The sequence below is a fragment of the Nerophis lumbriciformis genome, linkage group LG04 (assembly GCF_033978685.3).
Source record: "Nerophis lumbriciformis linkage group LG04, RoL_Nlum_v2.1, whole genome shotgun sequence".
In the NCBI taxonomy this organism is placed as follows: Eukaryota; Metazoa; Chordata; class Actinopteri; order Syngnathiformes; family Syngnathidae; genus Nerophis; species Nerophis lumbriciformis.
In genome coordinates this window covers 23,552,387-23,570,234 of record NC_084551.2, presented here as the reverse complement: position 1 = coordinate 23,570,234, position 17,848 = coordinate 23,552,387, and the positions used below count along the sequence as shown (strand labels likewise).

Here is a 17,848-nt window from a genome sequence, read left to right as displayed (position 1 = left end):
CGAAATAAATTTTTTTTAATCATATTGTTTTATATATATATATATATATATATATATATATATACATATATATATATATATATATATATATATATATATATATATATATATATATATATATATTGTGATATATTTTGAATAGTTGGATAACCTCAAATTTTTCTTATCTCACCTTTAGCTCATTTTTTAAATAGAATTTGAGGTAGAAATTAAATTGTAAATATAAATAATATATTTAATGTTAAATCTAATTCTGAAGGTTTAATCTGAATATTTAGTATAAATATAAATATGATATCCTAATGTTAAATATGTGTTAAATTTAAATGTCAACTTCAAGCTAAATGGTGAATATGAATGTTACATCTAAATCCAAATGATAAATATTAATGTTAAATGTAAAAATAAATGTTACATCTAAATGTTTTATATACATGTTAAATATAAACAAAATGATACTGTAAATCTAACGGTTTAATATTAAGGTTACAGTACAATAAATCTAAACGTGAAATATAAAACTAAATGTTAAAGCAGTGGTTCTTAACCTGGGTTCGATCGAACCCTAGGGGTTTGATGAGTCGGGCTCAGGGGTTCGGCGGAGGTCAAGACACACCCGATTCATCGTGTGAATAAAAACTTCTCCTTATCGGCGTATTACGGATACGGCAACAGCTGACTGATTTGCAGGTGTGTAATTTGTTGTGAGTTTATGCACTGTGTTGGTTTTGTTCTTTGAACAAGGTGATGTTCATGCACGGTTCATTGTGTGCACCAGTAAAAAAACATGGTAACACTTTAGTATGGGGAACATATTCACCATTAATTAGTTGCTTATTAACATGCAAATTAGTAACATATTTTCTCTTAACTAGTCATTATTAAGTACTTATTAATGCCTTATTCGTCATGGCCTTATTATAACCCTAACCCTCTAACCCTGGCCCTAACCCTCTAACCCTAACCCTAACCCTAACCAAATAACTCTAAATTAAGTCGTTGTTACTTAGAATATGTTCCCCTAGTGTCCAAAAAACTCTAAATTAAGTCTTTGTTACTTAGAATATGTTCCCCATACTAAAGTGTTACCAAAAACATATAACTTTGTCTTGAATTTGAAAAAAAAAAATTTATTTTTATTTTTCACTAAAGAAGGGTTTGGTGAATGCGCATATGAAACTGGTGGGGTTCGGTACCTCCAACAAGGTTAAAAACCACTGTGTTAAAGACTTCCACCCAATAAGTATTGTAACAGAGTTTCGCCATATCGCGCTTCGAAGTTTGCAGCTTTAAAAGGTAACTATGCAGGTGTATGTTCATGTCTTGGTTGCTATCTTAATGTCAAGAATTGTATTTAGAAAGCTGTAAACATGTTTTCTATAAGCTATAGCTATGAGAATCCTACATTTTATATAATTAGCATAATTCCTATTTTCTATAGGGGTGGGGGGGGTGGGGGGGTTGGGGGGGGGGGGGGGGTTTGGGGGGGGACCGGACAAGGTTTCTCATTGTATCCCATTGGGTTGAGTTTTTTCTTGCCCTGATGTGGGATCTGAGCCGAGGATGTCGTGACTTGTGCAGCCCTTTGAGACACTTGTGATTAAAGGCTATATAAATACACTTTGACTGATTAATGGTCCTGTGAGACACAATCCACTGCCCATTAACTTAACAGACGCAAAGCTGATTTACTATCAAGTTTGTACGTGTTATTAAGAATACATTCAAACCTTTGGTAAATGAGGCACAATACAATATGAACTTAAAATAGTACAGTGGTATTAAAAATGTGGCCATAAATCTACCACAATGACAGTGTTTGAAGCGATGTTAAATGAGCAATTATCTCTATGGGCTTTTGAATGGACAAGGCCGCGATGTTGCTACCGGTAAACCAAATTAAAATGATTACGAAGGACATGTTGACTTACCACTGAATAGAAGTTTAGTAAAAACAAAGTCCATCAGAGTAAAACAAGCCAACACTTACAGAGCACAGCGACCATGTTGATGATTCGCTTCTGAAGTGACCAGTTGCTGTAATCATGTGGCCCTCCTAATTGACATGGCCCTTTTAGGCCCGGGGCCGGCCCCGAACACAGTAAACAGCAAGCGTAAAACACTTAAATTGCTCCACATAGTTTAGATGATGATGATTAAATATTAAACATTCCCCCTTCTTGCCTGGTGTATTAAAGTACACACAGTACATGACAATATTAAAGCTACCATTTAAAAGTTTAAATTTTGTGAATGTGTACTTAGTTTCATTTTGCAGCGCTCTGTCATTCAAATGTTGGGAGGTGGTGTGAGATGAGTAACAGTACAAGTGCCTCGAGGTACTAGTATAAGTCTATTGAAAATTATATTCATTTTTTTCAAGTGGGCAAACTTACAGTCGTTTCAATGAGCCAACGAATCCAACATAATTAAAATATTTGGAACACAACCCCGATGGGAAGTTTATTAATATTTATTTATTTATTTATTTTTTTTACATGAAAAAATTAATTTTATTTATGATGCACTCAATACACAAATCTAAATGAATGCTACGTTAAGAGATACATATTTTAATAATCTGTTATTCAAATATGGATTTATATTTAGACTATTACACTGGAAAAACTCACAATCTATTCAAGTATAGAGTTCTGATATATAGTCAAAATATTTAAAACTCAATACAAATCGCAATTTTTCAGTGAGACAGAAGAACTTGTTTTTAGACAATAGATCTAAAAGAAAAAAAATACTTCTTTGGAGCATCACAAGACACAAACATTTACATTATTAGTAAGTTTAGCTAATATGTTTTAATGCTAATTTCAAGCTCACTTAGGTTTTTAAAGCTTAAATATGTCTTATTATCAAGAATTCTTCCCAAGACAATTGACTCGTTCCATTGGCAGGTTTTTTTTTGCTCATTACAAGCAAAAATGACTTGTTTTTTTAAAACTCTTTTTAAGAGGGTTATTGCAGGTTTTTTTTTTTGGCTCATTACAAGCAAAGATGACTTGTTTTTTTTAAACTATTTTTAAGAGGGTTATTTATTTTCTACTGCAAGTACTTACAACAAAGATGGTCAGCTGTAGACCACACAGCACAAGTGCGGTACTTTTACTAAACAACACTCACTTATACAATACTGCCCTCTGGCGGCAGTTTACACACTTTGTCTTTTTGGCAGTTGTGATTACTTTCAGTACGTATGGGGAAAATATGAATATAAGGCGGATGTACAGTTAAAAAAAACTGTTTGATGTCGTTTTCCACAGCAAGTGGTGCTGGCCAAGGAGTTTGAGAGTTTAGTACGAGCAGACAAGAGATTTGAGATCTGTGCTGATGTCATCATGGGTCTGGTGTGCTTCAGACTGAAGGTATGGCTCATATTGAATAAAACTAAGTTATCATATTTTACCGCTTCTACTGGGAGATGAAAGGTGACTAAGTGTAAAGAGTTATGTGACTGTGTGCACGCTGACTATAAAGGGCAATAAAACCCAGAGTTTCCTCGCCCTCGACTTTTTCTGTGTTGTTCACCTTTCCCAGGGCTCCAATGAGCTGAACCAGAAGTTGCTGAAGAGGATCACGAAGAACCGTGAGATCCACTTGGTGCCCTGTCATCTGTCCGGACGCTTCGTGCTGCGCTTGGCCGTTTGTGCGCGGTCCACCGAGTCTCGCCACATCCAGCAGGCGTGGCGGCACATCACACAGCTGACCTTTGAACTCCTGCAAGATGGTTTTCATTGAGTCCGAGGTAGTGAGGCTGACGTAGCAGATACCACGCGTCATAAAAGGAGCACCAAAAAGCACGCGCAGGTTTATTAAACCGTGATTATTATTTTTTTTTTCTTATTATTTTTGATTTTATACACAAAGACGCACGCTCCTCGGTTTATTCGCAACTCAACCTCAATTTAGCTTTCATTTTCGCTTTATGTGCGTTTATTTATTGCCTATGCAGCTTCCGCCCTGTGTATGGTTATGGTGCAGGTGAACTTCAAATGCATTTGTTGTGGTCTTTATGAATGTATTGCAGATCGTGTAAGTGCCGCGTTGTTTTGGTTAACACCAAGATTGACCCCAAATATAAAACATTTCTTTTTTTGAGAACTGTTTCGGAAAAAAAGACACAATCAAAGACCTAACACCATACATAACACCCATTAATCACCATTATCTTTTCATTGTCATACATGGGGATGACCTGATAACAACTTTTATCACTATTGATATTGGAGTCTTAAGTAAGAGCTGATATCAGCCAGATACTTACATTGTTTTAAATACTATTGTTTTTTTTAATAGAAATCCACACACACAGCACTTCCTTAATTTCGACCAATTACACTCCTGTACGGTACATTCAGTGACATTTAGTAAAAACTGACATTTGTGAGCATCATGAGTCTTAGATTTAGGAAAAAAAGTAACTCAATGATTACTTTCCCTCGGTATTTATTTACATTTATAAAGGAGTAATTACCTTACTAGTTTAATTACCTTTTTTGGGAAGTAAACTGGTAAAATGTTATTTTAAAAAAATAGGCCAACACTGTTTGAGAATGTAAGACCCATTTTCCCCACTTTTTTCATTGGAAAAAAGAATACTGTCTTATATTGGGGTCAATGAGGTGTGTGTACAATTGTATGCACAACATAAATACTTGCACTGTGACTTGCTCGTGAGGGACACTACTGGCTTGGATATGTTGGGTGGCATTTAAAAACAATTAATTTCACTTTTTTATGTGTATGTATACTGTGCATTCATTTGTCAACAGTTACAAGATAAATGATGGATATTTGATCAAAGGCATTATGCACAATTGGACCAGTGTGGTTGCAGACGACAACCAATCACGCTAAACGTATTTGTAGTCATAATGTGATCGTTCAATAAATGAAATGTGCATTGCAGGTCAGAACTTATAGTTTGAAGCCAAACAGCGTAAGGACCTAACCTTTTGCATATTGAATTTGTTATCCTTCAACATCAACTTGTGCTGGTTGAAACGTTGAAAGATTTACTACAAAAAGATGAATTTCAGGTCAAATGCTATAATGTATTCATATATGATCATCTGGTGATGTTATAGTTTGCATGTTGCTAAACAAAGATTTGCTCTCAATTGGCTTCTACAGTCAAGGTGGGAGCAACAACACTTGTCATGTTGTGTGTATGGAGGCGACAATTGCAATTCTTTGCGCTTCTCTCTCGCTATATACAGTATGTGTTACTATGTTTTTATCAGATTAATAAAGTCTCCTGTTGTCAGCCAGGATCAGTTTTCTTGCCCTTCATTAACACATTAGATTCACTTTATAGAGTTTAGTATTAAGTTTAGGCGACACTTTTATAGTAGTTCAATCCATTCACACATTAAACACGACAAACAGCCTAAATATGTCCATTTATTTTATTATGTTAACTTTATTATTTTGCATATACACTTATTTCCCAAGCATTAGTGTTGCTCCCAAACATGCACCTAATTAAATTACAAGATGTAGTAGCATCTTTCAGTAGTTGTTCAAGATGTTTCGATTCCTCGCAGGCTTATGAGCTTATCTCTATTTTAAAAACAGCATAGAGTAGGACCTCAACTTACGAGCCTAATTGGTTCTGTGACAAAGCTCTGAACTCAAAACATTTGTATATCTAAACGTCTCCCTATGAAATGAATAAAATCTATTTAATTGGTGCTTGCCCTTCCCCAAAACAGCTCAATTTTAACAAGTAACACGCCTTTAAAAAATAAATACACATTTCTAACTAATACATATTGGATAAAAACAATACAATAGATGGTACTACTAACAATTTCAGTTGTCATTATAAGGTACAACATTGACCTTAGAGAGTGTACTTCTACGGTATCTCCTTTCAGCTGCTCCTCAAACACACCATCTGCAGATTTTCCAAATGTTTATATGTCCACGATTTAGATTGTATTTTAACATTTTTGGTTGGCATTCATTCTGTTTCGCCAAGTTGGCTACAAGCTCAGCCATGTTTTTGATGATTTATTTCTTTATTTAATGAACAGACCTAAAATTATTCTTCTAAGCACTTTTCCTCTTACCATGGTTAGAAAAACAAAGTTATGCCCATCTTTAGCACTAAGCTAATGCTAGCGCGAGGGACCAGATGTTTTGGTCGGATCTTACGATCTTCCATATGACATTTCTGCCTACTAATGGCGGGGATGCTTGTAACTCAAATTTTTGCTTGTAGCTAAAAACATAACAGTCAGACGAGTGACAGGTCTTATGAAACGCTCTTAAGTTGAGGTACCACTGTACTTGGATAAAGTAAAGCATTCTGGGAAATGAAGTATTTTCTATACCTAGTAATATTACATCAAATTAAATCATCTGTTTTATATAAGAATCTTTAATTTTAGTTGTTGATGAAAAACATTTGTTATGATTAAAATATATTGTGTACATTGTGGTAATAATATTGGGCTCGTCTCGGTTGCTGGTGGGGCGAGGGGCGGTCTTTCCGTCCGGTTGCGGGGAGTCTCTGGTCCCCTCGGGGCGGGACGTCCCGCTTTTCTGCCCGTGTTGTGTGTGGTCCCTTGCTGGTTTTGGGGGCTGGCTGTCCCCTGCTTCTCCCGTGCCTTGTCCTCTGCCGAGAGCGTCTGTCTATGGCCTGCTGCTGGCCCTTCCTCTCCCTCTGTGGTTCCTGTCGCTGGCCGGCCTGGCAGCGTGGGGCCTGTGGTCCCTTGTTCCCTGGGTGCCGCACCTGCTGTTTTGGGTTGGGCTCACTGGGTGTCTGGAGCTGTACTCTGTACTCCAGACTCCCACACATACTGGGAGACAAATATATTGTACATACAAATACACATAAATACTCACAAGCACACAATTATTCATACATAAATACATACATACGCGTACACATAGGTACCTACGCTCCGACATACTGTACATACACAAATACAGTACATACCTATCTCAAAGTACATACATCCACACGCACATTCACTGTACAAACATACATATACACATACTGTACATACCGTATACATTCACTGTACAAACATACATATATACATACTGTACATATACATTCACTGTACAAACATATATACACATACTGTACATATACATTCACTGTACAAACATACATATACACATACTGTACATATACATTCACTGTACAAACATACATATACACATACTGTACATATACAAGTACATATACATACATACACTCAGGCATATAATAACGTTTCATCAAACATATCTTAACGTTGTTCCCCTAGGTTAAACTGGGTAAAACACGGCACGCTGACAAAGCTTAACCTTTTCTTACGATAACAATCTACAAGGTTAATACAGTTCGCTTCTCCTTCTTCCCCTCCACTTATCTGCTTTATTTAGTATTTCAAGTTATCATAACGTATATGTATTGTTGCATTTGAAACAATTGTATTGTTGACAATAGAGGTAAATTATTGTTATTATTCATTATCAATAGTGCTATTTCTATTGGTATTTGTATTGCTCCATTTGTAGTGTAATAATGTTCATTGTCATTTCTGTGTTATTAATATTTACTTCACTAACTGCTTCTCTGCTATCACTTTCACTATCATATTTGTACATACCGTATTTGCTGATGCTGTTCTGTTGTTGTTGTGGTTGTTATTGTTGTGTTTGTTGTTGTATTTGTCTTTGTCTCTCTGTATAATCCCCCTCTTGTCCCCACAATTTCCCCCTCTGTCTTCCTTTTTTTCTCTTTCCATCCCCTCCTTCTGCGGCTCGGCTGCACCAAATAATAATACAAATACATTTAATAAAGTCAAATACAAATAAGGCAACAAGTGAAGTATCCTACACTTCTCTTTTGTAAAGTAAATGTGTACAGCTAATATGGGCATCTACATCAACTATATGATTTGCCTGAGTAGCTGGACATGACAAAAAAAAAGAAAAGTAAAATGAAATATATTTTGACTTTATTTCCAGGCTTTCACAAGTGGCAGGTTAGATTTGTCCCTTGATCTTGAGTTTGACACCTGTGCTGTAAAGCATCACTCTGGAATGCACCCAAATTATCGATTGTACATTAATGGCATTTCAATTTTATTTCCATAAAATCCAATTTAAATTTTTCAATTCTACTTCCTGTTTGCAACCTTATTTCAAATGTATTGAATTGAACTGGAATTTGGAAGGCATTCTCAATTCAATTTGCAATTCTATGGTTTATACTATACTCAATGCTTCTACAGTTGCTGACAATGCATTTTATTTGCAATATTATATGAGACCTTTGGTTTCATGCATACAGGCCGAATCATAAGAAACATGTTAAGATGTGTAAATAAGGACTAGTAACATGTTTTCCACACGTAAAGTAGCATGAGAAAGGGTGCCAATGGAATATAGCACACAGTCTTTCTGCCAAAGTGATCTTTCATGTCTTTTAATTTATGGCGTACAGTATGTGTGGTGCGTAATGTGCAATATTATTGGATTGAGTCCAAGACGAATTTCCCTAAGTGGGACAATAAAACATATTGTATTGTATTGCAGATAATCAAACACCTATAGGAACCAATAGGAACTCACAACACTTTGTTTTATTGCTCTGCCTTACAGTAAGTAAAGTATCCTACAAGGGTAACTGAACTGTAATCTGTAATGAATTGGAAAGGTTCCAATTCACGCACTGTACTTACTGTACATCATTGGAAAGCATCTGAGAACATTTGCAAGAAAAGAAAACGCACGCACAGCACTATTGACAAAAATAAAACATGCCATGGAAACAAGGATTGAGGAGGTACGTCACTTTTTAGGTATCCACACTGGAGAATAACTCATATGAACACCATATATATATATATATATATATTTTTAAATATATGTAAAATAAAATATGAATGATTGAATAATAAATTAATAAAAACATTCTAAAGTGAGAATATAGTAGTCATAATAGCAATGCATAAAAAGAAAAATACCAGAACCTAAGAAGAGCTTAAAATGATTAGTAAAAAATATGATTGAAAGTGTGTGCCTTCAGGAAACGCGCCTTCCTTATCTTGAAGAATATACAGTAAGAGAGGAACTATGAAAACAACACTCAGTTATTATATGATAACTTTTCTCAGCCTGAAAACTTGGCAGTTCTTACTAAGTCAAAGGTTAGGTCATGGATAGAAAATAACCCATTAAATGTCCAATCAGACTGATATCTCTGTACTGTTCACAGATTGTCCTTGGTTGGTTACTTTCCTTTACACAGCAGTCCCTCAAACATTTCTATATAATGTACTAAAAACATTTAAATTGTTTGTTGTGTTTAGAAAACCCAACAGTAATCCGATAATGATAGTGATGACAACACGTCCACTCCTATTAAAAACCTCTTGCTTGAAATAGGATCCAATTGTTTACCTTCACCATTAATACCTTCTCAAAGTGACTTCCTGATTCCTAGCATGCTTTTAAAATTCTCTTTTCTATTTGGAATTAAATATTTCTTTCAGTAGCTTGTGTGCTAAAATAAGGTGTTTTTTTTTACAGGCTTGGAAACACACTTAAACATTTCTTATTAAACTTTACAGAAGCACCACAAGAGGTCACTGTTGTACACTTCAAAAGTAATTAAAGACCGAGTTACATACGGTAGGCCTTTAAAATATTTTTACAGCACAGACAAATCTCTAACATCATGATGCATACCATAGTATTGTTACCTTTTTAGACATTATTTGCAGTTTAAATGCACACATTTGAATTCAAGTTTAAATTACTTAGCTTTGTATGCCTGAAAAAAAAAATCATGAAGCATAGTGACTGTCCTGATCCGATACGGATATCAGATATCGATCCAATAACACTAAAAACAATTAGTAGATGATATCGGCTTGTATCTAAAATCTCCGATGCAAGCAGTCCTGCAGAGTGTTTACTTGTGCAAAGCTGGACAGCCAGTTAACAACTAAATGTCCTCCAAAAAGCAACAATAATTGGTCTTTTCTTGTATTTTAGTGAAGTCATTTACAAAAGGCAAACATGGAAGGCTATAGGCTATTAGGGGCCAGCAGCTACACAGCAGCTAAGCACACAATAGCACACAAGCGAGACATACGTAATAAGTGTCCTTAATTGAACAATATTGCAGTCTAAAACACACCGTTTGTTAATATAAACAACTATCAAATAATTATGGTTGCACATTACGTACATGTACAAACAAATGTATGTAAGTTCTCATTCACCCAGGTCATTGTATTCTCAGAGAATGTAATGGTTTGCAACTGGACTATTTGGTTTGTCTTCGAAGACGTTTCTCCTCTCATCCAAGTAGGCTTCATCAGTTCATGTTCATAGACTTCGATTGGTCAGACCAAGTCTAGCGGCAGGTGAGAAAAAAAAACTGTTGAGATGCAAGCCTTAGGTAAATGCCGACTGAACAACCATGAGCACGACAAGAAGCCGCCAACGGGGCAACATACCGTTGCCAGGGATGGCACCAGATTTGAAAGAGTTAGTAGTAACTCTACAAAACAAGGTCAACACGCTCGAGGAACAGGTGACCGGTGGTGTACGCAAAGATGTTGTAGATATCCTACAACAAGTAATGAGAGACAGAAAAGAAAATCGTAAAGATATGGTGGAATTTAGAATGTTCAGAGAAGAAATGAATGCATTATAACAGCAGGTGGAGAAGCTGAACGAGGAGAATGCATCGTTGCGCCAACAGTTACACGCCGTGCAACAAGATAACACCCACTGGGACAATAGCAGTGTTGTGGAGAGACAACAGCCCAATGATGTCACCAATCTGGGGAATATCACTGTTGTGGAAAACATCAAAGCGGAAATGGATCAGTTTACATGACAGAATGACATCATCATTGCAGGGCTACACATCAATCCTCCATCCTATGCAAGAGCATAGTACAGAAGAGAACCAGATAACATGGACGCTGCTTCAACGGAGCAACAAGTGGTCAACTTTCTGCAATCAAAGGGAATTGATGTCGATATTAACATCATTGATGCGTGCTTCTTACTGAATAGAAGAAGCAACAACACCATGCCAATCACCATCGTTAAGCTTGCCCACAGGAAATCCAAAATGGCATTGCTGACACAGGGAAAAAAGCTGAAGGGCACAAATGTGTACATGAACGAGCACCTCACTAAACGCATTGCTGAAATTGCCAAGAAAGTGCGCGACTTGAGGAAACAAGGGAAAATTCAGGGAACTTGGAGCGCCAACTGCAGATTCTACATAAAGCTGAATGGAGGTCCACAAGCAAGAATCCTAGTTGTCAATGACATCAAGGATCTGGACAAATATCAGAACTCCCAGCAACTACCACAACAACAACAACAACGATAATGAAGTCTGACGGAAAACAAACATTGACATTCGACTACAAAATGACAACGCTCCAAAGGAGTACCAAACAAGATGATCTTCACTCTTCACTCAGGTGCACATTCAACTACACTTAAAGACATTCATAGAGCAACACAAATGATTGGAGAACAGGAAAGTATGGAACTGCAAACCTTCAGCAGCATAGATCACGATAGTCCGGAATTAGATAATGATATAGATCTAGATACACATTTTTTCTTTCACACCAGGAATAATTGCATTTATTATTCAGACGAACAATATAACGGAAACAATAAAATAGACAACAAACTGTCGATTATTCATTTAAACAGCATATGTTTGTATGCTAACTACAACAATGTCAAGCATTTTTTGGAACAATTCAATGAACCCTTCAAAAGTATCGCTATCGCAGAAACATGGATGGATGCTAACAAAGGAATGTATTTTGAACTAGAAAGATATGAACAAATTATATCAACAGAACCAACAAGAATGCAGGGGGAGTAGCTGTGTACGTGATGACGAACCTAAACTACAAAGTGATGAAAAATATGTCACTATCTATTGATAATGTCTTAGAATGTATCACCATTGAAATATGTCATGAAAAAAACTAAAACGTACTGATCAGTTGTATATATAGATCACCAAAGTCAAACATTGATACGTTTGAGAATTGAATTAAGGCAACTTTTACTGAAATCAGTCAAAAAATAACCTTCTTATGTGGAGACTTCAACATTGATCTCTTGAACCCTAACAAAAAAAAGCCCATAGATGACTTCATGGACACAATGTATAGCCTGAGTTTATATCCTAAAATCACAAGGCCAAGCAGAATCTCAGGACACAGCGCCACACTTGTTGATAAAAATTTTACCAATGATTTTGATAATACCACAAGTGGCCTGCCAATATCCAACATCAGTCATCGTCAGCCAGTTTTCATAATCTATGATGGAAAGGGACAAGCGGTAGAAAATGGATAGATGGATGGATGTACAGAACAAAGTATGACAGCTTTCAAAAATTATCTGAGAAAACAGAGTTGGGACAAAGTCTACAGTGAATCAGAATCAGAATCAGAATAGTTTTATTGCCATTGTTTGAGAACGGGTTCACAAACTAGGAATTTTTCTTGGTACAATCGTGCAACATAAAACACATATAACACAGAATTGGTAATAGGTAATAAAAATGAGCTGTAACTGAGCTATCAGATCTTGTTATTGTTCATGTGTCTGATGACCGAGGGGAACAAGCTGTTCAGGTGGCGGGAGGTGTGGGTCTAGATGGACTGTAGTCTCCTGCCTGAGAGGAGAAGGGAGAATAGTTTGTTGTTCCTGGAAGGATTGACAAAGGAGGAAATAATACATTTTGTGAAAAAAGGTAAATCCAAGACTTTAACTGATTGCAACGAAATTGATATGGAAACGATAAAAAAGGTTATTGAAGAGATTTCAGAACCTTTAACATATATCAGCAACCTATCATTTACAAACAGGCAAATTCCCAGATAAAATTAAAATAGCAAAAGTATTACTGATTTATAAATGAGTTTTACTTGTATAGCGCTTTTCTACCTTCAAGGTACTCAAAGTGCTTTGACAGTATTTCCACATTCACCCATTCACACACTGATGGTGGGAGCTGCCATGCAAGGCGCTAACCAGCACCCATCAGGAGCAAAGGTGAAGTGTCTTGCCCAAGGACACAATGGACGTGACTAGGATGGTAGAGGGTGGGGATTGAACCCCAGTAACCAGCAACCCTCCGATTACTGGCACGGCCACTCTACCAACTTCGCCACGCCGTCCCCAAGACTATATATATATAAGACTGGAGACAAACACCAGTTCGCAAACTACAGACCTGTTTCTCTACTTCCACAATTTTCTAAAATTATTGAAAAACTGTTTAGCAACAGATTAGACAAATTCATAAATAAAAACGAAACACTCACATACAACCAATACGGATACAGAGCCAACATCTCAACATCAATGGCATTAAACGAAATAACGGAAGAGATCACCAATAGATAGCAAAAAATGTGCTGCTGCTGTGTTTAACAAAAGCATTTGACACATGCAGCATTTCCCTCTCCCGGCTAGCCTGGGAACGCCTCGGAATCCCACAATGGACCACTCGTTATGCATCAGTTGGTGACATCTCTGCATGCTGACTTGTCTACATGCAAGAGGATCCACTGCCGGCCTCACCATGAACTGGACTCTCACGTTATTAACTGTATCCACTCGGCATCCATTGCACCGGTCACCCAAGAGGGGTCCTCACATCCCCGTTCTCTTTCAAGGTTCCGATTGATTGATTGGTATCATATCGGATTATTATTGGTTAAATACTCAAGTCTCCAATATTGGTATTGTATCGGCGATATGAAAAGTTGTATCCGGACACCCCTTATAGGGTCAATCAATTGTTGGGTTATAGTCGTTTATTTCTTGCCAGGAAATAAAGTTGACTTAATGTTGTCTTTTTTCTCATGATCCATAATAGAATACATTGAATTTTGCACTGAAAGCCCTCATACGGTGCATAATGCTTCACCAGAGTGAGTTTACAGTGTGGTCCAACACATGATGTTAGCATTACTATTTACTGCACTCAAGACTCTAAAGCCCCTTATTCTCTGGTCTGGTCTAATGCTTGAATGCCACATTCACTTCTCCACTTGGGAAAACATCACGATGGAGCCATCAACACATAACTCAATCTGCAGGCACAACTTGTTCATGTTACATGGCCTGCATTTAATGTCCCGTGTCAACAGCAGTATTACACTTCTATTAGGATAAGTGTTTCCTCTCTTATAATTTAATATCAGCAGGCTGTGTGTTATTTCACACTTTCATTACGCAGCTCAAGTAGGGTTGGGTTGCGTTTTCCCATCTAGTATAACACTGCAATACTTTTCTGTCGTGGATACTATTGTTGTTAAACAATGCATTGTTTGCTTTAACATGCTAGCAAATTTTGTTTTAAGCATAAATGCATATTGTTCGTTCAGTTTTAGTTGATATTTTGGCTCGAGGCACTATTCCCCAACTCATCAAGTCCTGGTCCGTCATGTTGTTCCTTAAAGGGGAATTGCACTTTTTTTGATCGTTAACAATCATTATGAGAGACAAGAAGACAGCTTTTTAAAAAAAAGTATTCTAACTTTTAAATAAACGGAAATAAAAGTCCGCTTACAATCGAGTCCGCCAATAAAATCCAATAAATAAATATCTAAAAAACGCCAACAATACTCAATTTAAATATCAAAAAGCATTATTGATAGGGATGTCCGATAATGGCTTTTTGTCGAATTAACACATTATTATGCCTAATTTGGACAACCAGGTATGGTGAAGATAAGGTACTTTTTAAATTTTTTTATAAATGAAGATAAATAAATTAAAAACATTTTCTTGAATAAAAAAGAAAGTAAAACAATATAAAAACAGTTACATAGAAACTAGTAATGAATGAAAATTAGTAAAATTAACTGTTAAATGTTAGTACTATTAGTGGACCAGCAGCATGCACAACCATGTGGGCTTACGGACTGTATCCCTTGCAGACTGTATTGATATATATTGATATATAATGTAGGAACCAGAATATTAATAACAGAAATAAACAACCCTTTTGTGTGAATGAGTGTGAATGAGTGTAAATGGGGGAGGGAGGTTTTTTGGGTTGGTGCACTAATTGTAAGTGTATCTTGTGTTTTTTATGTGGATTTAATAAAAAAAAAACAAAAAAAAACAAACCGATACCGATAATAAAAAAAACGATATCGATAATTTCCGATATTACATTTTAACGCATTTATTGTCCGATAATATCGGCAGGCCGATATTATCGGACATCTCTAATTATTGATATGGTTATTATAAGCGCTAACGCAGACAAACAATTCATAGCGGCACCGTGATGACAGTGAGCTAACTAGCTTGTGCTGCTATGTTGATAGTAATCATCAGCCTTGGAGTTTGTGAAAGTTTATTCTAGATCACGAATAATGCCTTTCACCTTAATAGTAAAATGATGTGTACAAAAACCGAGAAGTTGGTACACATTGATAGCCAATTTGGACCCAGGAATGGCGACAAAGACCCATATCCAAACGAGAATATGCCCGTTACTACATTACATATATACTTACAGTGTGCCTATAAAATGTTGATGGAAGTGTTTGGATATTTTCTAAGCGCTTTATAGGAAGAATAGAACAACTACCATAAGCTCCATTCTAAGCGGACTTTTGCTCGCATTTATGTACTTTTTAGAATGCATAAAAAAAACAAGATATGTGTTTTTGTCTAACATAAGGACTGTAAATGACAGGCTAAATATAAGTGCAGTGTCCCTTTCCCTATGTTTTCGGTTAAGTCGAACACTTTTGTTGACATAAAATTTAAGCTACAAAAAGGTCATTTCTATATAAAAAAAATTGGTCAATTTATGTCTGCAAATTGGATTGACGATTATGGCAAAAATAATAATCACGATTATTTTGACTGATATTGTAATCACGATTAATAACATGATTATACATTAATTTTAAAACATTTGTATTTAGTGTACCACCAAAACTGAACTTCAAATATAGTTTAAATAAACAGATATTATCATTATAATATTAGCAGTAAGAAACAACAAGTACAAAAAATACCAATAGAAATATAATGGTTGGACTAAGGGGAGGTGACGGCGACAGACACCAGAGGAAATTATGTACAAGGATTTATTATATATATTAACCATATATGTATATATATATATATATATATATATATATATATATATATATATATATATAATAATCAAACAATACAAATATAAACTAAGGAAATGGAGTGTGAACTAGATCCAAAAGTGTATGTGATGTGTGGCTATGTGTGTGATTAGCTGTAGTGTGAGTTAAGTGTTGTGTTGGGCGAGAGGAGGAACAAGGCAGGAAGACAGTCCATTGGGCAGGCAGATGATCCAGGGCAGGAGAGAAGAGGCAAGATCCGTTTCCAAGCGGGAGGTCGAGAATCCAAAAGGGCAGTCCGGGAGGTAGGGGAAACAACAGGGGATCACGGAAGAACACGGGAAGCGCTGCAGGAAGACAACAGGAACATCAGAACACAACGGAAACACGGAAGTCACAGGGGAGGCGCGAGTTCGCGGGATGGAAGCCAGACACGGAATGCTTACAAGGGTAAGAAGACTATACTCCGGCGAGCGACCGCAGGTTGTCCAGGCTTAAGAAGACCGCTTGATCATCACAGGCAGGTGTGCCGATTGCCGGCAAATGATTGCAGCTGGCGGCTTCTGCTGGGCGGAGACGCGCGCGGCGCGTCCCTGGCTGAGCGCGGCCGTGGGCGTGTCCCGAGGTGCACTCACTGGAGCGCACAGATGGATGAACGGCGTTGGCAGGAGTCTGAGCCGTAACAACAATAGCGATATGAAAAACAATGAAATTCAGTTTTTCAATCAATCAATCAATCAATCTTTATTTATATAGCCCTAAATCACAAGTGTCTCAAAGGGCTGCACAAGCCACAACGACATCCTCGGTACAAAGCCCACATACGGGCAAGGAAAAACTCACCCCAGTGGGACGTCGATGTGAATTACTATGAGAAACCTTGGAGAGGACCGCATATGTGGGTAACCCCCCCCCTCTAGGGGAGACCGAAAGCAATGGATGTCGAGTGGGTCTGACATAATATTGTGAGAGTCCAGTCCATAGTGGATCCAACATAATAGTAAGAGTCCAGTCCATAGTGGGGCCAGCAGGACACCATCCCGAGCGGAGACGGGTCAGCAGCGCAGAGATGTTCCCAGCCGATGCACAGGCGAGCGGTCCACCCCGGGTCCCGACTCTGGACAGCCAGCACTTCATCCATGGCCACCGGACCTGTGCCCCCCCCCCCTCAAGGAAAAGGGGAGCAGAGGAGAAAAGAAAAGAAACGGCAGATCAACTGGTCTAACAGGGGGGCTATTTAAAGGCTAGAGTATACAAATGAGTTTTAAGATGGTACTTAAATGCTTCTACTGAGGTAGCATCTCTAATTGTTACCGGGAGGGCATTCCATAGTACTGGAGCCCGAATAGAAAACGCTCTATAGCCCGCAGACTTTTTTTGGGCTCTGGGAATCACTAATAAGCCGGAGTTCTTTGAACGTAGATTTCTTGCCGGGACATATGGTACAATGCAATCGACAAGATAGGACGGAGCTAGACCGTGTAGTATTTTATACGTAAGTAGTAAAACCTTAAAGTCACTTCTTAAGTGCACAGGAAGCCAGTGCAGGTGAGCCAGTATAGGCGTAATATGATCAAACTTTCTTGTTCTTGTCAAAAGTCTAGCAGCCGCATTTTGTACCAACTGTAATTTTTTAATGCTAGACATAGGGAGACCCGAAAATAATACGTTACAGTAGTCGAGACGAGACGTAACGAACG

The 17,848-nt window shown here is 37.2% G+C and overlaps 1 protein-coding gene across 1 annotated transcript in view; it reads left to right on the top strand.

Moving 5' to 3' along the window:
* The window catches only part of ddc (dopa decarboxylase), a 47,883-nt gene extending 42,602 nt beyond the window's left edge, over positions 1–5,281 (top strand). The window contains exons 13-14 of the mRNA XM_061950950.1: positions 3,279–3,380; positions 3,553–5,281. Coding sequence (XP_061806934.1) covers positions 3,279–3,380; positions 3,553–3,753 — 303 coding nt within the window. The 3' untranslated portion in view covers positions 3,754–5,281. The remainder of the gene's footprint in view (positions 1–3,278; positions 3,381–3,552) is intronic.
* The last annotated feature ends 12,567 nt before the right edge of the window (positions 5,282–17,848 follow it).